Source organism: Phyllostomus hastatus, unplaced genomic scaffold (assembly GCF_019186645.2).
Source record: "Phyllostomus hastatus isolate PE091 unplaced genomic scaffold, TTU_PhHast_1.1 phas_contig_17, whole genome shotgun sequence".
NCBI lineage: Eukaryota > Metazoa > Chordata > Mammalia > Chiroptera > Phyllostomidae > Phyllostomus > Phyllostomus hastatus.
In genome coordinates, this window is record NW_025333664.1 from 19,140,631 (window position 1) to 19,167,268 (window position 26,638).

Below are 26,638 nucleotides of genomic sequence, written 5' to 3' on the forward strand. Positions count from 1 at the left end.
TTTATGCATTCATTAGTTGATTCTTATATGTACCCTGACTGGGGATTGAATCTATAACCTTAGCATATCAGGACAGTGCTCTAACTAACTGAGCTACCTGGCCAGGGCTACTTCTGTATTTCTAAATAAGACTTCATATTGCTATTTAATGAAATATAAATTTTCAACATTACTCCATTCTCATGGGAAATAAAGATTTAGCTTTTTTATACCAGTATCTCCACTTTACCTTTACCTCATTTTCTTCAAGGAGTTTGTCACCCTTTTGATTAAATCAGTAGTTGGTACCTATATTTATGACACTGGAGTTTTATTTACTGCTAGGCAAAATAGTAACTAAGATTCTTTTTTTCTCTTGTATTAGTTTCCTTGAGATCAATAATTCTTTCTCTTTTTCCTTTTTGCTTGCTTGTTATTTTTGTTTAGTCTTTTTTGTACCAATCACTGTTTTTCCCCCAGTTGCTTTGCTAGATCTGTCAAGTGCCTAACTATATTGTATTTTTTTATTTATTGATTTGAGGGAGAGAGGAAGAGGGAAAAAGAAAGAGAGAGACAGTGATTCATTGTTCTGCTTGTCTGTGCACTCATTCGTTGACTTGTATGTGTCCTGACAAAGAATTGAACCTGCAACCTTGGCATATCAGGATGACACTCTAACCAGGGCCTTATTTTTTAAAAATATCTAAAAACATCAAATAATCCATTCGTTCTATTATTTTTCTGGAGAACATTCTTTTTTTAAATGTATTTTATTGATTATGCTATTACAGTTGTCCCATTTTCCCCCCTTTATTCTCCTCCATCATGCACATCCCCTCCCACTCACATTCCCCCCCTTTAGTTCAAGTCCGTGGGTTGTACATGTAAATTCTTTGGTGTCTACGTTTCCTATACTGTTCTTAACCTCCTCTTGTCTGTTTTCTACCTACCATTTATGCTACTTATTCTCTGTACCCTTTCCCCATTTCTCCCTGCCCCATTTCCCCATGGATAACCCTCCATGTGATCTTCATATCTGTGATTCTGTTGCTATTCTACTTGTTTGCTTAGTTTGTTTTTTTAAAGTTTGGTTGTTAATAGCTGTGAGTTTGTTGTCATTGTACTGTTCATATTTTTATCTTCTTTTGCTTAGATAAGTCCCTTTAACATTTCATATAATAAGGGCTGGGTGATGATGAACTCCTTTAACTTTACCTTATCTGGGAAGCACTTTGTCTGCCCTTCCATTCTAAATGAAAGCTTTGCTGGATAGAGTAATCTTAGATGTAGGTTCTTGCCTTTCATGACTTGGAATACTTCTTTCCAGCCCCTTCTTGCCTGCAAGATTTCTTTTGAGAAATCAGTTGATAGTCTAATGGGAACTCCTTTGTAGGTAACTGTCTCCTTTTCTCTTGCTGCTTTTAAGATTCTCTCCTTATCTTTAATCTTGGGTAATGTAATTATGATGTGCCTTGGCGTGTGTTTCCCTGGGTCCAACTTGTTTGGGAGACTCTGAGCTTCCTGGAATTCCTGAAAGTCTATTTCCTTTGCCAGATTGGAGAAGTTCTCCTTCATTATGTTTTCAAATAAGTTTTCAGTTTTTTACTTTTCTTCTTCTTCTAGCACCCCTGTGGTTTGGATGTTGGAACATTTAAAGTTATCCCAGAGGTTCCTAAGCCTCTCCTCGTTTTTTTGAGTTCTGGTTTCTTCATTCTTTTCTGGTTGAATGTTTATTTCTTCCTTCTTCTCCAAACCGTTGATTTGAGTCCTGGTTTCCTTCCTGTCACTCTTGGTTCCCTGTACATTTTCTTTTATTTTGCTTAATGTAGCCTTCATTTTTTCCTCTAACTTGCGACCATATTCAACCAAATATGTGAGCATCCTGATTACCAGTGTTTTGAAGTGTGCATCTGATAGGTTGGCTATCTCTTTGTCATTTAGTTGTATTTTTTCTGGAGCTTTGATCCAGAAAATTCCCCCATTTTTTTTCTGTTCTTTCACTGGGCCTTTTTTTTTTGTCTCGGCATGCCTGTTACATAGTAAGGAGTGGAGCCTTAGGTGTTCACCGGAGCAGGGTAACCCACCTCACCGGGTTGTGACTGTGTGGGGGAGGGATCAGAGAGAGAACAGTGTCATTTGCTCTCCTCTCTGCCAGTTTTTAGTCACTTCCCCTGCTACCCACAAGCAAATTGGGCCCTTCTGGTGCAGATTCCCATGTGGGTGAGTTTGTGCACATTCTAGGACCCTGTGGTTCTCTCTAGTGAACTCTCCTGTGAGTCTGGGAGTTTCTCACACCACCTCAACCCTCACAGATTTTTTCAGTCAGAGGCTTCGAGGCTTTATTTCACCACACTGGAACCCTGGGTTGCACAGTCTGCCTCACTCCTCAGTTGTTCCTCCCAGTTTATCTGCACGCTAATGTGGGACCACCCTGTCCATCAGCTGACACCTCAGCTTTTCCGCAAGTCCTGTCCGCCCAGCTGCCCAACTCCTCCCCTCCTACCGGTCTGAATGAATGTTTCTTCTTTAACTCCTTGGTTGTTGGACTTCCATACAGTTCGATTTTCTGGCAGTTCTGGTTGTTTTTTGTTTTTAAATTTGTTATTGTCCTTCTTTTGGTCGTGCAAGGAGGCACAATGTGTCTACTTATGCCTCCATCTTGGCCAGAAGCCTCCCCATTTTTTTTTATTGTTGTTCAAGTACAGTTGTCTGCATTTCCTCCCCACTACTCCCCCCTGCCCCACCCATCCTCACCTCCTACCCTTGATCCTACCCCCTTTAGGTTTGTCCATGAGACCTTTTTCATGCACCTTCCACTCTGCCCCATTCTGTCCTGGTCATTATCTGGGCCTGGTGCAAAGCTGCCATAGTGGAACTTACCTTTGTCATTCTCCTTCATTGTATCTCCTTTTTCCTGGATTTCTTCTCTTCTTTATTGATTCCCCCCCCCCTCTTTGTTTTGCTGAGATATTTCCTCTAGCAGTTCTCTAAGAAAAGGTATATTTGGGGAATAAATGCAGACAACTGTAATTGAACAACAGTGAAATAATTTAAAAAAAGAAAAGGTGTGTTAAATATATGTTTTGAGTTATTTTATGTCTGAAAAATGTCTTTGTTCTAAGTCAGCACCAAAATAATAGTTGAGGCAGACTATAGCATTTTAGATTGGAAAGTTTTCCTTTAGAATTTTGAAGGCATTTTTTACTGTCTCCTAGCCTCCTGGTTGTTATTGATCAGTTTGATGCCATTATATGTAGCAACCCATTTTTTTTTCTGAAAGACTTAGGGACTTTGTTTTATCTTTAGTGTTTTGAAATTTCATGATGCTATGTCTTGACATAGGCCTTCATTTATTATACTGGGCTCTTGGTAGGTCCTATCAATATAGAGACTAGTATCCTTTAGTTTTAGAAGGTTTTTCTATACTGTTTTTTAAATTCTTTCTGTTTTCTCTTGTCTCCTTGTTCGGAATATGTGTTAGGTATTGGACTTTTTTTATTTAATTTACATATTTTATTTCCTATTGATAGTTCCATCTTTTTTACTTCCTTCATCTTTTTCTGGGTTATGTCTGTTTTTTATCTTCCAACTCTTCTATTGATTTTGTTGGTCTTCTATTAGACTTTAAAGTTTGTTATTGCTCTCCAATTGTTTCATTTTCTTTTTGAAGCAGCCTATTATTATTTTTATCACCAAAATATTCTTACTTATCTCTCTGAGTCCCTCCCCCCCCCAACAGTTCTCATCAGTTCCAAACATAGTCTTTTTGTCTTCCTGGTCATCCCCCACCCCCCCACTTTGTTTTCCTGTTTATTTTGGGCTCTGTTTTTCATGTGGGAAGGTTTTCTCTTATTTATGGTGGTCCTTGGTTGTCTGTTTATGTTTAAGAATGAAGAACTAACATGTTGATTCAAGGCTCTGCATGGACAGGACTTGTTAATGGACCATTCTCACTGTAGGGAGACAGGACATTGGGCTGGCCTTTTTTGTTGGAGGTATCCCTAAATGTCATCATTTATAGGTTTTTTCTCTCTGAAACTATTTAGTGTTTCCAGAGAGGAGCTCTCCAGTTTCCTGCCTGAGGGTAACAGAATTGGAGTTATCATAGGGTGGGGGGTTCGTGTGACCAACTGCCAAGGTTGTGAGCACAACAAAGGAGGTGACTGATTGCAATGTGTAGACTTTGTGTTATCTCATTACTCTTCAGCCCACACTTTCCCTTAGCACATTACTGTGCTAAGTATACCTTAGACCTGTGCCTCTTTAATTAATATTCTCCAGTACTGTAGTCTCTGGGGATGGAGTAGAGAGTTAGAAGGATGGAATATGTAGGGGTGGTTACCTGGCTGTGCATAGTTGAGATGAGATCTGGGGTTCTGCCTGGTCTGCATACAAAGTTTTAGCTTGATTTCCTTCTCTGTACCTTACTTCCACCTTCCGTAGTATCTGGCCCCTCCAAGGTGCTGAATTTCTCAGAAGTTCTGTGGGGTGAGTTGGCCTACTTTTTACTGGTATTCCTCTCTGCAGGCCTGTGAGCTGTAATTTCTTCCATATTTCTCAGTCATTTATCCCTCTCATATCTGCTTTATGTTTCTACTATTGTATGAAATTTCATATTGCTATAATCTCCCCTCCTGTTCTTTGTCGTTTAAGACTAGTTTTATTCCTTTATTGCCATTTTGGCAAGGTTTTTGGAAAGAAAGACGATACACATGATCAATCTACCACTTTTAACTAGAAGTCTGTTAGCTTTGGGGTGTACATCTCCAGATTCTATCTCTCCCCCATTTTTCTTTCAGAGTTTTTAAATAATGTGTCTATTAACTATCACCACAGAAATGTTATTTAACAAACCACTTCAAACTCAGTGGCTTAAAACAGCAAAAACATTAGCTTATACATCTATAAGTCAGTTCAGGTCAGCTAATCTAGGTTGGACATGGCTAGGCAGCTTGTTGGTTTCATCAGGGCTCATTATGCGTCAGTGGCTAATCTAGACTGAACTCTTCTCCATATGTCTGTGATCCTCCTGGACCAAAGGACTAATTTAGGTGTGTTCTTGTCATAGTGATGGCAGAGGCACAACTGTGAACAAGCCCGATCAGGCGTGCACTTTTTAAGTTTCTGGTTATGTCACATGTGCTAACATCCCATTGATCAAAACATAACACACCTCTGAGCCCAGGGGTGGAGACATCCATCCTGCCCACAGGGAAGGGTGCTGCCGAGTTACATGGCAAAGGGCCTGGACATAGGGAGGGGTGGAGAATCAGGGCCAATGATGCAGTCTACCACATATGTCAATAAACACCTAGTCTGTCACTTTTAATGGCTACACACTATTCCATTATTTGGAAGAATGTGTAGATAGAAATTCTTTAACCAACTTCTACTAATTAAATTTTTAGCTCATGTTCCAGTTTTCAGCTATTTAAATAATACTATACATTACTGTAATTACTGTACATTAATTTCTAATATACAGTAATTTTCACATCCATGTTCATTTATTTTCTTTATTTTTTTTTTAATTCTCACCTGAGGATATGTTGAATTTTAGAGAGATAGGGAGGGGCTAGGGGTGGGGGAGAGAGAGAGAGAAACATCGATCTGTTGCCTCCCATACATGCCACCATTGGGGATTGATCCCGCAACCCAAGAATGTGCCCTGACCAGGAATGGAACCTGCAAACTTTTTTTTTTTAAGATTTTATTTACTTATTTTTAGAGAGGGAAGGGAGGGAGAAAGACAGAGAGAGAGAGAAACATCAATGTGTGGTTGATGGGGGCCATGGCCTGCAACCCAGGTATGTGCCCTGACTGGGAATTGAACCTGCGGTGCTTTGGTTCGCAGCCCATGCTCAATCCACTGAGCTACACCAGCCAGAGCGGAACCTGCAACCTTTTGGTATATGGGACGACGCTCTCCCCCCAACTGAGCCACACATCCAGATCTCAGCTATTTTTGTATAGTAAAGTCCTAGAAATTGTGTCATTGGGTATGTACCTTCTGTAGGATTACTGAAATTGCCTTCAAGAGTTTTACCAATTTATATTCCCATAAGAAATATATGAGAGTCCTTGTTTTCATACATTGTTGTTAAATAGTTTGCATACTCAGGAAATAAAGAATCAAAAGTTTTATATGGAAGCTTTTACTTACCTTTTCTAGGGTAGCATATGGGAGTGACTTAGGTCTTCACAAGACATCATTTCTCTTGGGAATGGTTGTGGTTGTGGATAGTCTTTCTGTCGGCCACTTAGTTATAACTTATCATTAGGTTAGTTAAAATGACTGGATATTGCATAACCTGGATTGTCTTGTTCAGAAGATTGTGGTCTTTTTGTCAGAAACAACTCTGAAATAGTGAAAACTCTTTACTGTTTGAATACTCAGTGCCTCAGTCCCTGTTTTCAGAGCACCAGACTCAGGTAGTCTGATTTATTAAGGTTTCTGGTGCCCATTAAAATAAGGATTATATGCTGTAGCCTGGCAGAAGGGACTGAGCTCTGGACTTTGAAAATGTCACCTTTAAAATAGCGAGCACAAAGATAGAAAAGCTAAAGACATGCCCTCTGAAGTTGCATTTAATAGGAGTCTCACAAAAATGGAAATTATGCCATTTAAAAACCATCTTGTATATGACCTTTTAAGTCAATGGAAAAGGTTTTGTTGCGGGGGGGACCATCTATAAATGTTATATGTATCTTTTCAGAGCCATATTGTTTTTGGTCCCACAAAACACACAAGAAAGTTTTTATTGTGTCACTCCATATCACTGTCTAATGACTTTATAGACATTTTTGTAATTTTATACACAGAATTTTGTTTTACTTTTAAGCACCTATTTCATATGAATCATGTGTGACATTGGTCACATATTTGTCAGTTACTTTCAATCTAAATTTGATTTTTAAAAATGTTAGGAGTAGTTCAAGTACTTGATAAGAATAAAAGATATTCAAGTCAGTGAAAGACAAATACCACATGATCTCACTTATATGTGGAATCTAATGAACATAATAAATTAACAAACAAATTAGAAACAGAAGCATAAATACATAGAACAGACTGACAGTGGCCGGATCGGAGTGGGAAGACAGGATGAAAGATGGTGGAGGGATTAACCAAAGAACATTCATGCATAACCCGTGGACATGGGCAACGACAGGGGTATTGACTTAAGGGAAAGGGGGACGCTGGGTGGAGGCAGGGAAAGGGAGAAAAAGTGGGAACAACTGTAATTACATAAACAATTTTAAAAAAGGATAAAAGATATTCAGACATATAAAATGAGAAGTACAAGTCTTTTATCACCCCTCCCTACCTCCACTCTGTTCCTCAAGTATTTTTGTCACGGGGCCCCAAGCCTTCCCTTTTGTTGGGCATTTGTTATTTTCCATTGTCAGCAGCTGTAGAGACCACCACAAATAACATTTCTAATCTGTTAAAATATTTGGAGAATTCTATTTTAGTTAGGCCTCTGAACTACTCTGACTCTTTGCCTACTAACAATATATACAGGAGGTTAATTAACTTATGAACTTTGCAAGTCGTACTTTTACATTTCACATTTGTACCACATACTTAACATTAATAAAGGAATAATTCACTATTTAAAGGAGAAAACAGGAGAATTCACAAAAGAAGGAATACAAATGACTGAAAAATATGGTAAAATATTCAACTCCATAGATAATTAATAAAGAAAAGCAAATTGAAATAACAAAGAAGTGGCTTTTTCCCCCCTTTCAAGTTGACAAAGATTTTAGAAGGTAATTTTCAGAGCTGGCAAAGGTGCTATCAAATAGGCATTCTCCCACAAGGCAAGGTGTCGTGAATTTGTTTAGTCCTCTTGGGAAGCAATTTTGCAATAGTCTTCAAATGTTTGTACTTTTCATTTATTAATTACACTTTTGAAGATTCTGTCCTAAAGGAATGCAGAAATACAAACAGATTTTTATGATGTGAAGTCATTAAATGCAGGATTATTTATGATAACTGGAAAAATTGGAAAACTCTTCAAAATAGAGAGAGGAATGGATAAGTAAAACATGGTTTGTTCATATAGTTCATAAAAACAGCTCTGGCTGGTGTAGCTCAGTGGTTTGAGCACCGGCCTGCAAACCAAAGGGTCACTGGTTTGAATCCCAGTCAGGACACATGCCTGGGTTGCAGGCCAGGTCCCCGGCTAGGGGCATGTGAGAGGCAACCACACACTGATGTTTCTCTCCTTCCTCCCTCCCTCTTTCTCTAAAACAAATAAATAAATAATTTAAAAAATATATAGTGTGTCCATGCACATGATGTTTAAAAAAATAATTGCAAATTATGTGAGAATACATTTATTTTTAAAGCAGAATACAAAATTGTCTTTTAATAAAATATTATCTCAACTATGTTAAAGTATAACAAAAATAGATAGAATATAGATTTCAAAAGATAACTTGTTTCTGCAAAGCTACTTCATGTGTGGTTTTTCTTTTTCATATCTGTTTTTTCCCAAAGTTTCTTCAATGAGCACATAAGTAAAAATACATTAATTTGACTGATAAAAAGACAGGGACAGTGGTAGTACACTTTGCAACTCTCTCCCCATATTGCCATGGAGCAGGTGCCCCCCAAACAGAGTGGCCTCGTTTGCTTTGTCTTCTTGACTCCTTCTACCTGCTGTCCTTTGTCTTCTTTTGTGGCAGCCCAGGGTTGACTGGGACACACTGAAAGACACAGGCTGGGACAAGGCCCAGGCCATTATATTGTGATGTCCTTGTTGGGGTGTTGGCCAGGAAATGCAGGTCTGTGGGCAGGGTTGACATTAGTTTAGTAGAGCAGCTTGGGTTTCATCTCAAAGGTTGGGGCTTTGGTCTAGGTTACTCTGCCTCTCAGTGACCTAATGAAAATACTCCAACCCTGTGAAGTCTTCATTGGGCTTTAAAAAGGAAAACAGACAGATGTTACTAGGTGAACTCCTTCTGTTCACTGTTGGTATTTGTCAACAGTGAAGTGTTCCAGACTAGAAATTTGAGGTTTGCCACTAAGGACCCTTCCAGCCTTTCTTGTTGCACTAAAAGAGGCCTCTGTGGCAGCACTTGCTTCCCAAGGAAAAAGAAGAATCAGTAGTATCAGAGGCAGTCCAGTGTGATTAAGAGCTCAGGCTGCTCTGATGTCAGACAGATCAGGTAGCCAATCCCATCTCCACCATTTCCTGGCTGCATCACTTTGAGCCAGTCACTTAACTCTTTTGGCCTCCATTTCCTTATCTATAACATGGGGATTGAACTAAAGAATGAATGAGAATGTAAATGCACGTAAAATACTTAGCATGGTGTGGGGGCCTGTGCTCAGTGCTCAGTAAATGGTGGTGCTGGTTGTTACTTTTAATAATATCTTCCTTGCCCTGATGAGTAGGGATAAGTTGTTTGGACATCATTCTGCAAAGTGAAAGGTCACTGGTTTGATTCCTGGTTGGGGCACATGCCCAGGCTGCAGGTTCAGTCCCCGATCAGGGCAAGTATGAGAGGCAACTGATTGATATTTCTTCCTCACATCAATGTTTCTCTCCCTCTCTTTCTCTGCCTCTTACACTATCTCTAAAAATCAATAAATAAAATCTTAAAAAATGAAATGATATCCTCCTTTTTATTTGTTTGTTTTTCTTATTTACTGATCTCAGACAGAGGAGAGAGGGGAAGACGGGGAGAGAGAGGAGGAAAGAGAGACATCAATTTGTTGTTCCAGTTATTTCTGCATACATTGGTTGTCTCTTGCATGCTCACCTACCAGGGATCAACCCCAAACCTTGGCATATTGAAGATGCTCCAATCAACTGAGCTAAGGGGCCAGCGCCCGTTAAAAAGTATCCTCCTTTTAAAAAGATCCCTCATAATTGATAGTATCCCTGAGCCTCCTGGGGAGCACTGGGAAGAGGTTAAAACGAGAGGGTTTCTCCATGGAGCCCAGCCCTGGAAGAATAATGGCAGAGTGCTGATCCTGAGGCCTGATGATCCCATCCATCATTTCCTTCTCTGGTTCCTCTAGGGCAGAGATTTTCAACCTTTTTCATCTCCTGGCACACATAAACTAATTACTAAAATTCTGTGGCACACCTGAAAATACATATTTTTGTCAAAAATAGGTATAATTTTAATTGATTTTAAAATATTAATAGTAATTACCTACTCTTTTTTTCCAAAGTGACTTTTTAAAAAATATTTTATTTGTTTATTTTTAGGGACAGAGAGGGGAAGGGAGGGAGAAAGAGAGGAAGAGAAACATCAAAGTGAGAAACATTGATCTGTTGCCTCTCTTGCGCACCCGACCCAGGACAGAACCCACAACCCGGGCATGTGCCTTGATCAGGAATCAAACTGGTGACCTTTTGCTTTGTGGGGAGATGCCAAACCAGCTGAGCTACACTGGTCAGGGCTTCCAAAGTGACTTTTTAAAAAATCAGGTGCCTATATTTGTATATGAGGATTTCTGGTACCAAGAATTAACCAATCAGATGCAACCTAATTATGCAACGTGACTTATAAGGTGCAACTCTGTTATGTGACTTATAGGTATATGGTTCAAGATAGGACATTCACACCTGATAGCTCTAGTTGTATTGGCTATTGTCATATTTTTATTTGATAGTCTAAGGAAAAAGAGGTCAGTGCCCTTTACCAAGTAGGTATTGCATGTTTTAAAAATTCTTGTAGCACTCTGGGTGAAAATCACTGCTCTGGGGTAAAGCCCTTCCCATGAAGAGAGTCATAGAGGAGCCAAGGACCCAAGGATGAAGCAGGCTGGGGTAGAGTTTTGTCACTTTAACCCAGCTTCAAACCTGCTCTTTCTAGTTACCAGCTCTTTTGCCTCAGGCAAATCACACAGCCTTAAGAACTTCGGGTTGATCACAGAGATATTATCTGCCTCCTGAATTAGTGGAGGAGTAAGTCAGAACTATAAAATGCTGAACATGCTTCCTTTGCAGAACCTGCTCAACAAATAGTTGCTTTGCTTATTGGGATTTTTATGGTACAGCAAGACTGAGATAAAAAAGGCTGGTGCGCTGGCCAGTGTGGGTCATTTGGTTGGACATCATTCCGCAGAGCAAAAGGTCACTGGTTCTATTCTTGGTCAGGGCACATACCTGGGTTGTGCGTTTTGTCTCTGGTTGGAATATGCGCAGGAGGCAACCAATCCATGCTTCTGTCCTTCTCTTTCTCCCCCTTCCCCTCTCTCTAAAAATAAATAAATAAAATCTTAAAAAAAAAAAAGAAGGTAGCATAATGATGCAGTTTAAGAATATGGGGTCTACGCCATGGCTGGCATAGCTCAGTGGATTGAGCGCGGGCTGCAAACCAAAGTGTCACAGGTTCGATTCCCAATCAGGGTACATGCCTGTGTTGCAGGCCATGAACCCCAGCAACCACACATTGATGTTTCTCTCTCTCTCTTTCTCCCTCCCTTCCCTCTCTAAAAATAAATAAATAAAATCTTAAAAAAAAAAAGAATATGGGGTCTGAAATGAGGCTGTCTGTGTTCAAACCCTGTTCATATTATTCACTAGTGTTGTGACCCTGAGCATATAACCCCTCTGTTCTTCAGTTTCCTTTTCTGTAAAGTCGGGATGGTAATAGTACCCACTTCATGGAGTTATTGGAAGGACTGTATGTAAAGTGCTTACAGTCCTGGCTGGAACAGAGTGTGTGCTGGATAAATTATCATTATCACTGATATGAACGGGCTGCTCTGAGAGAGCCTGCCCTGTTAACAGAGCACACTTGGCAAGGAATGGCCAAGTACATTGGGTCAAGCCCCATCATCACCTCCTCCTTTCCAGCAATCTTGCCTTGTGTTCAGGCCCTGGTGCAACTTCCTCTTCTGAATGTCCTATGGGACCTTAGCCCTTTTGACCACATTCCAGTCTGTCCCACTGCCCATCCTGGTATAGGTCACTGTCTATGACCCAGTCTCTGCTCACTCCACTTGAAGTCTGTATACTGAGCCAGCCCCCAGAGCTCCACCTCGCCTACATTCCTGCTCTCTCCTACAGCTATGCCACCCACCTTGGCCCAGATCACTCCAAGGTGCAGTCTCTGGAAGCAGAGCATTACCCCAGGTCTTGTTGAGGCTTGTTTTGGCCCCTACCCTGGCACAAACAGGGAGTTGGGAAACATATTCAAAGCTAGATTAGGTGGATAATGAAATTCCTTGATATTCTAGCCAGTGTACGTATACATTTGACTGATTTAGTTTAATATTCCTATGATAAGGCCAAAGACTAGGGCTTATATAGAAAATTTAGTGTCTAGGTATCTAGGCTGTACTGACAAGTAAATGGTTAATTATGTTTGTTTTTTTGTTTTTTGTTGTTGTTTTTGTTTTGTTTTTTAAATCTCACAGTCCCCTTGGCATGGTTGCTCCTGGTAGATAGGTAGGATGCCCTAGCTCTTGCCCAGATGAGGCTGCCATTTCAGGCATTATTTCAGATGTGCTGTCTTAGCCTGTAGGTAGATGTTTTTAGACGATTGTGCAAGCTAAGCTCTCCATGATCTGACCCCCACCTACCTGCTAACTGCAACTTTTTAGTTTTATTTTTCCTGACACTGATTAACAAAATTATACAGATTTCAGGGCACAATTCTATAACACATCATCTGTACACTATATTGTGTGCTCACCATCCCAAATCAAGCCTCTGTCTATCACCATTTAACCCCCCCATACCCTCCACCCCGCTCCAGTCACCACACTGTTATTCGTGTCCATGATTTCTTTCTCTTCTTTCTTTCTTGCTCAGTCCCTCTACCCACTCCCCACCAAGCCATCCCACCCCCACAACTGTCAGCCTGCTCTCTATCTATGAGCCCGTCTCTGTTTTGCTTGTTAGTTTATTTTGTTCATTAGATTCTACATATGAGTGAAGTCATATGGTACTTGTCTTTCTCTGACTGGCTTATTTCCCGTAGCATAATGCTTTCCAGGCCCATCCATACTGTCACAAAGGGTAAAATTTCCTTCTTTTTTTTTTTAAGATTTTATTTTATTTTTAGAGAGATGGGAAGGGAAGGAGGAAGAGAGGGAGAGAAACATCAATGTGTGGTTGCCTCTCCTGCACCCCTAACTGGGGACTTGGCCCACAACCCAGGCATGTGACCTGACTGGGAATTGAACTGGCAACCCTTTGGTTTGCAGGCTGATACTCAATCCACTGAGCCACACCAGCTAGGGCAAAACTTCCTTCTTTTTTATGGCCGAGTAGTGTTCCATCATGTAAATGTTCCATAGCTTTTTATCCACTCACTTACTGATAAACACATGGACTGCTTCCAAATCTTGACTATTATAGATAATGCTGCAATGAACATAAGGGTGCATGTATTCTTTTAAATTAGTGTTTGGGTTTCTTCAGATGTATTCCCCAAAGTGGATTGTAAGGCAGTTCCATTTTTAATTTTTTGAGGTAACTCCGTACTGCTTTCCATAGTGGCTACACCAGTCTGCATTCCCACCAACAGTGCGTGAGGGCTCCCTTTCCTCCACGTCCTCGTCAGTACTTGTTGGTTTATTGGTGATAGCCATTCTGACAGATGTGAGGAAATGAGATTTTTTAGATATTAACTTTTTATTGAAATATAGTGTGTACAAGGAGGGGCCCCCCAAAACCCAGAATTATTTCTGGAGGGTGGGCCCCTTGTAGTACAGGTTTCCCCTGCTCAGTGAGTGTTCTAGCAACCCATCTGTGTCAATGTACCAGCTGGTGGGGTTGTGAGAGTCTGTCTTTGGCTTCAGTGAATTTTTTTTTTAAGACTCTTTTCAATGCATTTGCCAATTTCATGGTGGGTGATATATAAGGGTACCTGCTCATACCTGCTGAATGTTCAGTTTTTTAAAAAATTTTTGTTTTTGTTTTTTGTTGTTTTATTTTTTCTGAGTGTTCAGTTTTTGACCAGAATTGGCATGACCTCCATGCCCCACCCTCTCTGTTCACCCAATCTTTCCCCGAGAGACATTTTTTCTTTCCCTGATGAAAAAATATCCTCAAAGGGAAACATTTTGCTAATGTGGACAAGTGAAACAAAAAAATGGGGAAAGCACTAAAAGGCATCAAAATCAACGAGTTCAAAAACTGTTCTGAGCAGTGGAAAAAAGTCTTTCTAGGTGTATTGTATCAAATGCAGAGCACCTTAAAGGTGACTGAAGTTTAAACATGTAAGAAAAAATACGCAATTTGTTAAATTGAGAAAACAATGCAACAACAACTACGCTACCCACAACCAACTAGCAAAGATTGTTAAAGGTGGAGAGAGAACGTGGGTACTTTCAAGAGCAGAGAAAAAGGATGTGAGATGACCCTTGACAAGAAAATTGGTTTTGTGTGTCTGGACAGGGGAGAAATAATAAGAGTTCGTAATGGAAACAAGTTGTATCAAGACAGAAAACCAAAACTTGAAATGAAAATACACAATTTTTTATAAATAAATTTCAGGTTTTTTGGATCCCCCCTCATATACAGAAAAGTATATAGAAAAATACAAATCATTAGTGTACACTTAAATGAATGTTGACAAAATGACATATAACCAGCACTCATATTACGAAACAGAATGTTATCAACATCCACAAGGGCCCCTTTTGCCCCCATTCCAGTTACTCCTCCCAGGTCTCACCCTGTTTTTGCCATGTTGAGCTAATTACAGTCCCCACCCTTCCATCCTGAGCACACCATTCTCTCTCTTGCCCTCCTGCCTGTGCAAATGCTGTTCTCTCAGACCACCGGCTTCACCTACTCGCTGTTCTAAACTCAGGTGTCAGCTTTTCCTGATGGGCTAGGTATACGCTTCCTTCATACTTTCCTCCTGTATGTGTCATTGTTTACTGGGGGCTCCCTGAAGACAGAGCCTGTCTGAGTCACCAGTCTCTGGCACCCAGCACAGGCTTGGCATACAGCCAGCACCTCGGAAATGTTTGCCTGTTGCACAGTTTGTCTAAAATGGTGGAAGTCATCTTTTACTTCAGGCACATATTACCCTTCTTCTGCCTTCCTAACCCATTTTTCTCGCTCCTAGCTTCTTCCAAAATATAGCAACTCTGTGAGTCTCTCGTGTGCCTCCATACTTCCCCTCACTTTTTAAAAAAGATTTTATTTATTGACTTTTAGAGAGATGGTAATGGAGAGAGAGAAACATTGATGTGTGAGAGATAACATCAATCGGTTGCCTCTTGCAGGCCCCCAACTGGGGATCTGGCCCACAACCCAGCCATGTGCCCCAACTGGGAATTGAACTGGCAACTTTTTGGTTCTCAGGCCAGCACTGAGCCACTGAGCTACACCAGCCAGGTCTCACTTTTGCTCAGACTGTTCATGTGCCCCATCCACATCTGCCCAGCATCCTACATACCAGGCTCCTGACTGTTGCAGTACCACATTTCTATCCCTGGATCGCAGGTCTCAGACATCCAGTGATCTACACTACCAAGAGCATTCTTTGTGCCCAGTCCCTGGCCAAAGCAAGTTCTCAACTGCCATTCTGCAGTCTGCTTTATCAAGAGTCAGATTTATTTTGTGTTTTGCCCGTGTTCCATTCCCCATGAGTTTTCCTTCCTTAAGAACATTGGTGTCAGCTAGACCTATTGTAGTGATCACTTAGCAAATAAAGTATTAAACATGTTATATATCTGAAACTAATATAATATCGTGTGTCAATTTTATCTCATTTTAAAAAAAGAACATTGGTTTTCTTTAATATGCTTGCATTTTTAAAAAGGATATCATTTGTATCATTAGATCGTATTCATTCGTTCATTCATTCATTCAACACACGGGTCAGGCACTATGCTAGGTGCTGGAGATTCAGAGTTAAAAGAGGTTTCTTGCCCATGTGAAACTCACAGACAAACAGGGGAAGAGGTAAACATTAGCAAATTATTATAAGATAGTATCAGTATTGAATGAGAATCATGAATGAACTAAGAGAACGAGTACTGGAATTAATTAACTGAGTGATTCCATTACTTAAAGTGATACGTGACTTAACCTTTCTGTTTCTATACCTTGGTTTCTTTACCTGTAAAATGGGTAGAATAAAAATGGGTAGAAAAATAGAGCTTTCACAATGTTGTTGTCATGTTTATTCAGGGCTACTGTTGTTATTTTTTTTTTTTTTTGGTTAGAGTCAGACACTGTTCTGGATATAGAGGATAGGTGCCTGGCACCTAGTAAGTGGTCAATAAATGTTAGCTATAATCACCCTAATTATCATCTCTGCTTAGGCCTCATGGAGGACATGACATTTCAACTGGCCTCTGAAGGACAGGTCTCTACCAGACGAGGGCAGGGAAGGACACCTTAAGTAGAAGGAATAGCTTGAGAACAGACACAGAAGAAAGGGCATGATTTTTTAGAAATTGAGATGTGGCCCAGTGTAGCTGGAGGATGGGGTATGTGTAGGAGAGTGGTGAGAGGTGGAACTGGAGAAATAAACTCAGAGCGTGAAGGGTTTTGGTCTTGTTTGTTGTTAGTGTTTGGACTTAATCCAATAGATGAAAGGGAACTATCAGAAGTCTTTATAGAGGGCTTGTCACAATTTAAACTGCATTTTAAAAGAATCCTTCTGTGCTTCTATGGAGGATGAACTAGCTGCAAGGAGGTTAGAAGACCTTTGAGGAGGAGAAGAGGCTGCTGACAACTAGTAAGATGATGAGAGCAAGAGCTGCAGTGGTGGGTGTTCCAGAGGTGGATCCACAGGGCATGGCGGCTGGTGGAAGGAGTGTGGGCCTGGAGGGGTGGGGAATAGCTGGGGTGTCTGGCAGATGTTGATGTCACTTACTGGCACAGAGAATAGCAGAAGGAACAGATTTTTCTTTCCTAATGATTTCTTCCAAGGAAGGCAGGCTGCTTCTTCCTGATCTTGGGAGCATATATTCTAAAACTCACCAGTCCGTTCTCTTTTAGGCCCTGAGCCCTTTTCTCCTGGGCCTTACAAAATAGCTGCTCCAGACCAGTAATTACTGATTGCAGGCAATTAGGACAGGAGGTGGCTGTGTTTATTTCACTCTGGTGTCATCTTGGGGTGAGAGAGGTGAAAGTCATGTGTTTGTTTTCACCATGTTCCTGAGAATGGATGCATCTGGAACATTAGCCTCCCTCCGGTGGTAACAGACACATGGACCTCTTCTCTCCCAATCTCTGTAGAAAACATGTTTAATTAAAGTGTTTTCCAGTTTTTTTTCCCTGCTCTTAGCCAGTTTTCTACAAAAATCACGTTCAGATTGTTGGCCAATTCAAGGGGTCCTGAACCTGTCCTAGTTGTTGGGCTCTAGAGTGCCACCTCTGCCATCTTCCTATCTCAGACTTGACCTGGATCTAGTTCTAGGCGTCTGTGGCTGAACAGGTCTCTGAGGGCTTCTGCTGGTGGCACAGCTTTGCTGGGCACGATTCTGTCCTGGCTCAGTTATATTTACAAGTACCCTGGATACAGGATATCATGCCCGGCACTAATTAACATGGCAAGACAGCCCACCCCATAGAATTCTGTCCTTTGTCTTCTGCTTCCAACTTCCTCCTTTCTCTACCTTCCTTCCATTTCATTTCAGCCAGGAATTGTTCCTAGCTGGTGAGTTTCCTTGGTTTAAGGGATGTTACACTCAAAGTTATTTTCTTTCCACCCCTTTTCCCCTGAAGTAGTCACATTTATAACCCTCACTCTTTCGAGATGGCTCTTAGATGTTTCAAGAAGATATAGCTCTTCTGGTGGGCAAAAAAATCCTTCTGTCTGTCTCTGGAGCTGGGTTGGGAGAGGGTGGAACTGCTCATACTGAGTGGGGTACCTAGTTTCTCCTTTTAGGAAGCACCTTTGAGAGGATGTCTGTTATTTTCAGTGAACAGTTGACCCCACACTAATAAGAGTGACTGTGGATACTGTCATTTTATGAAACATTGTCATTATAGGATACTAGCCTTGGACCAACAATTACACTCTACTGATTTCTAGGCTACTTTGAAACTTCTGTTATAAACTAGACTTCTGTAGCCTTGGCTATAGTGTACTCTGTTGTCTTAAACCATCTGAAAGGGAATAGCTGTTTGTTTTTGTTTTTGTTTTGAAAAAAAGAAATCAGTTTTTTTCTTATGACAAAAACAAAGCATGTTCATTATAGAAAGTTTAGAAAATACAGAGAAGCAGAAGTATGAAAAATCATCCATAATTCTACAACACAGAGATAATTGCTGTGAACTTTGTGGCCTAGGCATTTCATGTGTTCATACATGTATTTTTAAATTTTTTATTTGTTACTGAATTTAATTTCAATAAAAATTCAATTTTTATTGAATTTATTGGGGTGACATTGGTTAATAAAATTGTTTATGCATATTTTTAAAGAAATAATGGTATATCCATGTCATTGAAAATTTTTTATAACATCATGTTTAATGATTCCATAGTGGCCCATTTTATGTAAGGAATGAGAACATTATTAATAAAATTAACAAAATTTGAAAAAATAATAAACACATGTCCTGAAGATAGCATACAAGGAAGGGTGTTATAAAAATAGTGTTGGGGCCCTGGCTGGTGTGGCTCAGTGCACTGAGCACCGACCTGTAGACTAAAAGGTTGCCAGTTCGATTCCCAGTCAGGGCATATGCCTGGGTTGTGAGCCAGGTTCCCAGTTGGGGGCATGTGAGAGGCAACCAATTGATATTTCTGTTGCACATTGATGTTTCTCTCCCTCTCTTTTCCTCCCCCACCCCCAAATGCAAAACAATAAAATAAAAAAGAAATAGTGATGGGGATGTGCTTTCCTTGGAACACACCTGCACCCCTCCTTTTCTTGGGCATGTACTTTTGCTGTCTTTCTCCTAAACTCTAATCCCGCCTTGGCCCACTTCCTGTCACCAAGACTTCTACTCCTCGATGAGTCCATGCAACCCCACATGACTCACTTCTTTCCTGTGACATTTCTAGGGAGCCAAAGCAACACCACCCAGGCTCTCCCCTGTTGCTTCTCTATCCTAAGCCCTTCCTTTGTTTCACTGTCCCCAGCTTTAATAAATGTACTCTCGAAATTAAAAATAGTGATGGGCTGCAGGCTTAATCAATTGGTAACCTAAATAGGACCTGGATGTTAATAGACTTGATCCCTTTACTCACCTTTGTGCTGAAGTTTTGTAAAGTCTTCCTGGGTCTGAAAATGTTACAAAAAATATTCCTATGATATCTCAGGTTACTAAAGGTAAATGGTTTTGACTTCCTTGTCTTCCTTCCATTGGAATTCAAGCCAAGAGTCTCTCTGTGAGTTTCCATAGCACTGTGTGTATCAGGAGATATTTGGCAGGTGATTATTTGAAAAGTTATAGAAAGTTAATCTTGTTTGGGGGACCCTTTGGTTCTACTCCTGGTTGGTAAGACTGGATTGTACCACACATTTCTTTCTCTTTACAGGTAGTACCTTCCTCAGTGCTATTTTTCTTGCCTTAGCAACATACCAGTCTCTGTACCCACTCACCTTGTTTGTCCCAGGACTCCTTTATCTCCTCCAGGTAAGCACTTGCTGGTCAGAAGCCAGCACTCAAGTGACATTTAATACACGGCCTGGTCTCTCCTTGGGAGAAAGAAGGGCATGGCTCAATGAAAGCGATGGGACTGGGTCCCCAATTCAGTTACTCGCTTCTATTTAAAAATACAAAGAAACATGACTAACTTTAAACAAAGTGGACCTGGTGATTACTAAGCTCTAATTATGGATATCATTACAGATGTATAAGTACATTTCATTTTATATACTGTAGTTGGGATCTACCAACCATTCCCCTTTTCATTCCCTGTACACATAGATCCCTCTCTGAGCTCATTTATTTAACCTTTATGTATATCAGCACTCATCCTGTAAGGTTCTTGTAGGGATTAAATGTAGTGAATACATGTGATGCAATGCTTGGACCATGGTGGGTGATCAGTACATACTAATCGAAGAATACAAATTGCTAACATTTACTGAGAGCTTACTACATGTCAAGCAGTACACTAAGCACTCCACAGGCATCATTTCATTTCAACCTCCTAAGAACATTTTAGGGTAGGCAATATTATTAGATATGTATTGGTCTAATATTAGCCATATTAGGCACATGAGTTGCAACTGGAATGTTGAGCAGTTTAGTCACTTGGCCATATGGCCAGCAAGTGACCATGCTAAGATGTGAACTCGGGCTGCCTGACACAAGAGACTGCTCTCTAATCATCTCTCTTTTCTACTCAAACAAGAATACACACATCTCCCTGGCTTGCGTAGCTCAGTGGATTGAGCACGGGCTGGGAGCCAAAGTGTCCCAGGTTCGATTCCCAGCCAGGGTACATGCCTGGGTTGCAGGCCATAACCCCCAGCAACCGCACATTGATGTCTCTCTCTCTCTCTCTCTCTCTCTCTCTCTCTCTCTCTCTCTCCCTCCCTCCCTTCCCTCTCTAAAAATAAGTAAATAAAATCTTAAAAAAAAAAAAAGAATACACACATCTCCTCAAGAGTAAGGAACTGCTCATGCATCCTGGTTGGTCTAAGTCCATTATTAGAAGAGAAACATTTCTTGAAAGCATAGAAGGGGCAGTGTCAAGATTCAAATTAAGAAATGTCTAATTTCAGGACCATTGTTCTTAAGTATAAATCAACCATATGGTTGTCATTTTAAGTGTTGATGTACATGATGATACATGGTGAGTTTGGTCTTTCTCCTGTTTAAGCATTTTGCAATGTGCCCTAGTTGTCACTAATATAAATAGTATAGAGATTTTGTTTTTCTTTAAGTTATTTCTTTAAGGTATGTTCTTCCAATTGAATCATTGGACCCAAAGGTGTAAGAAGCTTTATAGTTCTTATTATGCAGGACCAGATTGTTTACCAGAAAGCCTGAGCCAATTTGCAGTGCCACCATGAGTGTCTAATGTGAAGTGAACCACTTCCTCCCAGGATGACATTGGCTTTTTAAATGTGACTTATGATTGTTAGTTTAACAGATGTGAAGTTATTTTGCTTTGATTTTCTTTCTAGATTCTTTTTAAATCCAAGCATTTTTCCACATAATAATGTGCAGTTTATATTTCTCTCTCTCTCTTTCTTTTCTTTCTCTCTCTCCCCCCTTCCTTCCTTCCTCCCTCCCTCCCTTCCTTCCTAAAGTTTATTCTTCAGGAAGTCTGAGCACTAAGGGGAATGCAGCCAGAATTTTGTGCAACTATTTATCAAACAAATATTGTTAAAATATATTTATTCATACACATGTACTGACTAAAAAATTTTTAATGTTTATTAAGCCTATTTGTAAATATTTGTGTAAATATTTAGAAGTTGTTTTTTTAAAGTTTTGTGTAAAATACCTTTTGTTTAAAACTCAAGGAAATTTCCTCCTGACAACAGTGATCAGTGAAATCTAGCATTCCAGCCAGTCATTGTCTTCAATCCCTCCCTCTACCACCAATATTTACTGAGCGCCTTCAGTACACTAAACACTAAGCTAGCCTCTGAAGCTATAAAGCAGCTGAAGCTTGCTGAGCTGGGGCATGCTGCAGGACAACTGTGCGGGCAGCAGTCTTTGTGGTGGATTGGCATGAGGAGGGGCTGAGGCTGGGAAAGTTTAGATCATTATATCGGATCGAGTCAGAGGTGTCAGTTGGGGTCCCAAACCCATGTTAAGGGAAATGAAGAGATGAGGGACTGGATACAAAATTCCAGAAGATAGAATGAGCTGTGCTTGGCAGACATCTGTACGAGAGCAACAGAGTTTGGGATGAACTTAAGGATCTTACTTATGTAGAAATTAATATCCCAGCTCATACTATATTTACATGTTTTAATTTTTTTCAAGATTTCATTTATTTATGTATTTTTTAGATAGGAGGAAAAAAGGGAGAAGGAGAGGGAAAGAAACATCAGTGTGTGGTTGCCTCTGGTGTACCACATACTGGGGACCTGGTCTTCAACCCAGGCATGTGCCTTGATTGGATATCGAGCCTGCGACCCTTTGGTTCACAGGCTGGCGCTCTATCCACTGATCCACACCAGCCAGGGCTACATGTTTTTATTTCAACTTTTTTAAAAATATATTTTATTGATTATGCTATTACAGTTGTCCCATTTCCCCCCTTCAATCCCCTCCACCCTGTATACCCTCTCCCACCCACATCCGCCCGCTTTAGTTCATGTCCCTGTGTCATACTTATAAGTTCTTTAGCTTCTACATTTCTCATGCTATTCTTACCCTTCCCCTGTCTATTTTCAACCTACAATCTATGCTACTTATTCTCTGTACCTTTTCCCCTCTCTCCTCCTCCCACTCCCCTGTTGCTAGCCCTTGTAATCTCCATTTCTGTGGTTCTGTTCCTGTTCTAGTTGTTTGCCTAGCTTCTTTTGGTTTTGCTTTAGGTGTGGTTGTTAATCATTGTGAGTTTGCTATCCTTTTACTATACATATTTTTTTTAATCTTTTCTTAGATAAGTCCCTTTAACATTTCATAAAATAAGGGCTTGGTGATGATGAACTCCTTTAACTTGACCTTATCTGAGAAGCACATTATCTGCCCTTCCATTCTAAATGAAAGCTTTGCTGGACAGAGCAATCTGGGATGTAGGTCCTTGTCTTTCATGACTTGGAATACTTCTTTCCAGCCCCTTCTTGCCTGTAAGGTCTCTTTTGAGAAATCAGCTGACAGTCTGATGGGAACCCCTTTGTAGGTTTCTGTGTCCTTATCTCTTGCTGCTTCTAGGATTCTCTCCTTCATTTTTACCTTGGCTAATGTAATTATGATGTGCCTTGGTGTGTTTCTTCTTGGATCCAACTTCTTTGGAACTCTCTAAGCTTCCTAGACTTCCTGGAAGTCTGTTTCCTTTGCCAGAATGGGGAAGTTCTCCTTTATTATTTGTTCAAATACGTTTTCAATCAGTTGCTCTTCCTCTTCCCCTTCTGGTACCCCTATAATTCGGATGTTGGAATGTTTAAAGATGTCCTGGAGGTTCCTAAGCTTCTCCTTATTTTTTTGAATTCTTATTTCTCCATTCTTTCCTGTTTGGTTGTTTCTTTCTTCCTTCTGGTCCACTCTATTGTTTGAGTCCCAGTTTCCTTCCCATCACTATTGGTTCCCTGTGCATTTTCCTTCGTTTCTTTTCCTATCGTAACCTGCATATGTTCATCTAATTTGTGACCAAAATCAACCAGTTCTGTGGGCTTCCTGATCACCAGTGTTTTGAACTGTGCATTTGATAGGTTGGCTATCTCTCAGTTGCTTAAAAGGATGAGTTCTGGGGCTTTGATTTGTTCTTCTGGTTGAGCCATCTCTCTCTCTCTCATTGTTGTTGTTGTTGTTGTTTTTTAGTCTGGTCACTCCTGTTACGGTGAGGGGTGGAGCCTTAGGTGTTCACCAGGGCTACGGGCACCCCAGTCGCTAGATTGTGACGTAGTATGTGGGGGCGGGGTCGAGAGGGAACAATGGCGGTAGCTCCGTTCTCTGTGAGACCTCAGTTCCTTCTCTGGGATCCTGGGTTGCGAGCTCTGCCCTGCTCCATAATTGCTGCTTTACTGGGTCTGCCAGCTGCCGCTTGCATACTCAGGGTCCACCCGCTGCGATCTTGCTCGCCCCAGATGCCTTATGTGCCCCTGGTTGCCTTATGCGCCCAGCTCTCTCTGCTCTCCGCACCTCGACCTGCACCTGGCTGCTAGTCTCCGCCCCTCCTACCGGTCGGTATAAACAGGTCTATTTCAACTTCTTGGCTGTCCAACTTCCATTCAGATAAATTTTCTGTCAGTTCTGGATGTTATTCTACCTCTAAATTGTTGTTGTTCCAATCTTGGTTGTGCATGGAGGTACGGTACATCCACCTATGCCTCCATCTTGGCTGGAAGTCCCAACTTTTTATTTTAATCCTTACCCAGGATATGTTTTTTTATTGATGTAGAGAGAAAGGAAAGGATAAACAGAGAGAAGGAGACAAATATCGGCTGGTTGCCTCTTGCATGCACCCTGACTGGGGATGGATCCTGTAACCTTTTTGGTGTACAGGGCGATGTTCTAGTCAACTGACCCATCTGGCCAGGGCTACATGTTTTTATGTAAGTATATAAAGCGGCCTAAAAAGCAGTAGGGCTTTGTGAATCATAGCATGGCATTTGGAAAATCATTCTGTCACATCCAGGAAATAAACCCACCTGTTTAAATACGAGGGAGGGAACAGAAGAGGAAATTACTCTTTAGGGCTGAATTCCTCAGAGACTATTAAGTGGACCCTTTAAGCCTGAGTTTCTTAGAGATTCCTACTCCAGAAGTAATGGGTGGGAGCTACCAGCAACTCAGCATAAAGCAGCAGTTCTGCGACAGCATGGGATGTCTCAAGGGAGGTGAGTTCCTTGTGAATCCCAAGTTTAGGCCACAGGCTCAATGACTACTTGTCGGGAAGTCTTAGCTGAGCATGGATAGCTGGACCTGATAATCTTTTAAGTCCCAGATTAAAATGACTTTGATACCCACAAGGAAGTGACACCTCTGCTCTTAACACTGTAGTTTTCTCACAGTTGGTTTTTGAGCCCTCCACAGGCACATGCTTCCCTCTAGGAAGGGTTGCGTAATGTTGCACATAAGTGTGCAGGCCTGACTGGGACATTTTGTTAAGATGGAAAGCAATGTAATGTCCTCAGATACTAATGGTACTATGTCAAAAGAACAGTGGAACCAGCTCAGAGGGGCTCCTTCTGTCTATAGTTAGGATATTCTACATGGTGAGCATCAAGTAATTGTAAAACACTGAATAAGTAAAAGCCCATGTGTCCATAGTTATGCTCAGAAAAGGGGTGAGGAGAGAAAAAAGTACACGTCATCATTAGATATGGCTGTTTTACTAATTTCTTACTCAGAAAATAAATAATTAGAAGGAAAGAGCTAAGCAGTTCCCTGCCTTTTAAAAAGGAACTATAGTTCCTGGCCAGGTGGCTCAGTTGGTTGGAGCGTTGTACACCAAAAGATTACGAGTTCGATCTCTGGACAGGTGTGTATGGGAGGCAACCAATCAATGTTTCTCTCTCTCCCCTTTCCTCTTTCTAAAATTAATTTTTAAAAATCCTCCAGTAAGGAAAACCATTGTCATGAAAAAGACGAGGTGAGAGAACTGTTCTAGACTAAGGAGACATTATAACTAAGTGGAATAGGTGAATCTTGATTGCATTCTGGTTTGGAAAAAAACAGCTATAACTGATGTTTGGGGGACATTTAGAATATGTTGACGATACATTAGATATTAGATGATGATAGGGAACTGTAATTTCTTGGATGTGATAATAGTATTGTGGTATATAGGAGAACATCCTTATTTTTTTAATCTTTTTTTAAAGATTTTATTTATTTATTTTTAGAGAGGGAGAGAAAGAGAGAGAGAGAGAGAGAGAGAGAGAGAGAGAGAGGGAGAGAAACATCAATGTGCGGTTGCTGGGGGCCATGGCCCGCAACCCAGGCATGTACCCTGACTGAGAATCAAACCTGCGATGCCTGGTTCGCAGCCCACGCTCAATCCACTGAGCTACACCAGCCAGGGCAGAACATTCTTATTTTTTAGGAGCTACATGTGGAAGTGTTTTGGGAGAAGTATGATGTAGAAAAATGTATACACAGAAAAATTTATGCACACATAAAAATGTGACAAGGTGTTAATATTTAATCTAGATGACAGATAAATTGTTGATGAACATATTCTTTTAACTTTTCTGTGTGAAAATTTTATAGTAAAAAGGAAATAGAAGTACAGGCTCTGAAGTTTTGGCTTAGATACTTACTGGCTTTGTGAGTCTGGGCAAGTAACTACTCTATGCCTTGGTTTCCTCATGTGTGAAATGGGGATAATATAATAGTAGGTACTTCAAAGGGTTAATACCTGTCAAATATTTAGAATGGAGTATGATAACAGTTCAGTAGATATTAGTTATGGTTATTAGTGTTCAAATGTTCATAGAAAGTACAGGGTCACCAGTTTTCATGAAGGTACAAGGGCTGATGAAGGGGAAAAGAAAAATTTTCATTTTCTATAGTCAAAAGAACTATAGAAGTTAGTTTGTACTTACTTCTTTGTCACTACAAACCTGCCTCCATTCTACTGGTGGAGTTTTTAGAGGGTAGGTTTTGGACAAGCTAATGTCCAGCCAGTGCCAGAGGCAAAGCTGTTTTTCTCTCCCCTAGTGAGACACACCCAGGAAGGCTTCAGGATCAAAGGCAGGGGCTGCTGTATCTGGCTCTCTAGTGAGTCACCTGTGAGAATGATAGTTTGAGCCCACTGGTCTCCTCCCCCAACTTTACTCTTCTGACCTTGGCTTAGGGCCTATTTCCATGAGAGATCCACCTAAAATGTTATGATCTGAAAGCATACAGAATAAAATAGCCCTAGAGTGCACGGGACCTTGAGACCAAGCTGTGAGGCTGGCAGCAGGAGGCTCATGGTGCATTCAGGGGAGTTTCTAGTCCCTTCCTTGTGCTTGGAATTCCTAAAGCCTTGGACGCCCTTAGATGGCTTGAAGTTCTTATTTTCTTTGAAAGAAAGTGACAGAAACCAGGGGAAAATACCTGTGAGTGCTGTTATGGTTTTTGCTTTAATCCAGTCTGACATTCTCTTGTCTTTGAACTAGAGAGGTTAATCCTGTGATTTCTTT

General features: G+C 40.7%; 1 protein-coding gene across 2 annotated transcripts in view; it reads left to right on the forward strand.

Annotated features, from left to right (window-relative positions):
- The window catches only part of PIGU (phosphatidylinositol glycan anchor biosynthesis class U), a 94,286-nt gene that overhangs the window by 31,599 nt on the left and 36,049 nt on the right, over positions 1 to 26,638 (forward strand). For both annotated transcript variants that reach the window (XM_045832994.1, XM_045832995.1), the window contains one exon: positions 19,414 to 19,511. In XM_045832994.1, the coding sequence (XP_045688950.1) occupies positions 19,414 to 19,511 (98 nt within the window). The remainder of the gene's footprint in view (positions 1 to 19,413; positions 19,512 to 26,638) is intronic.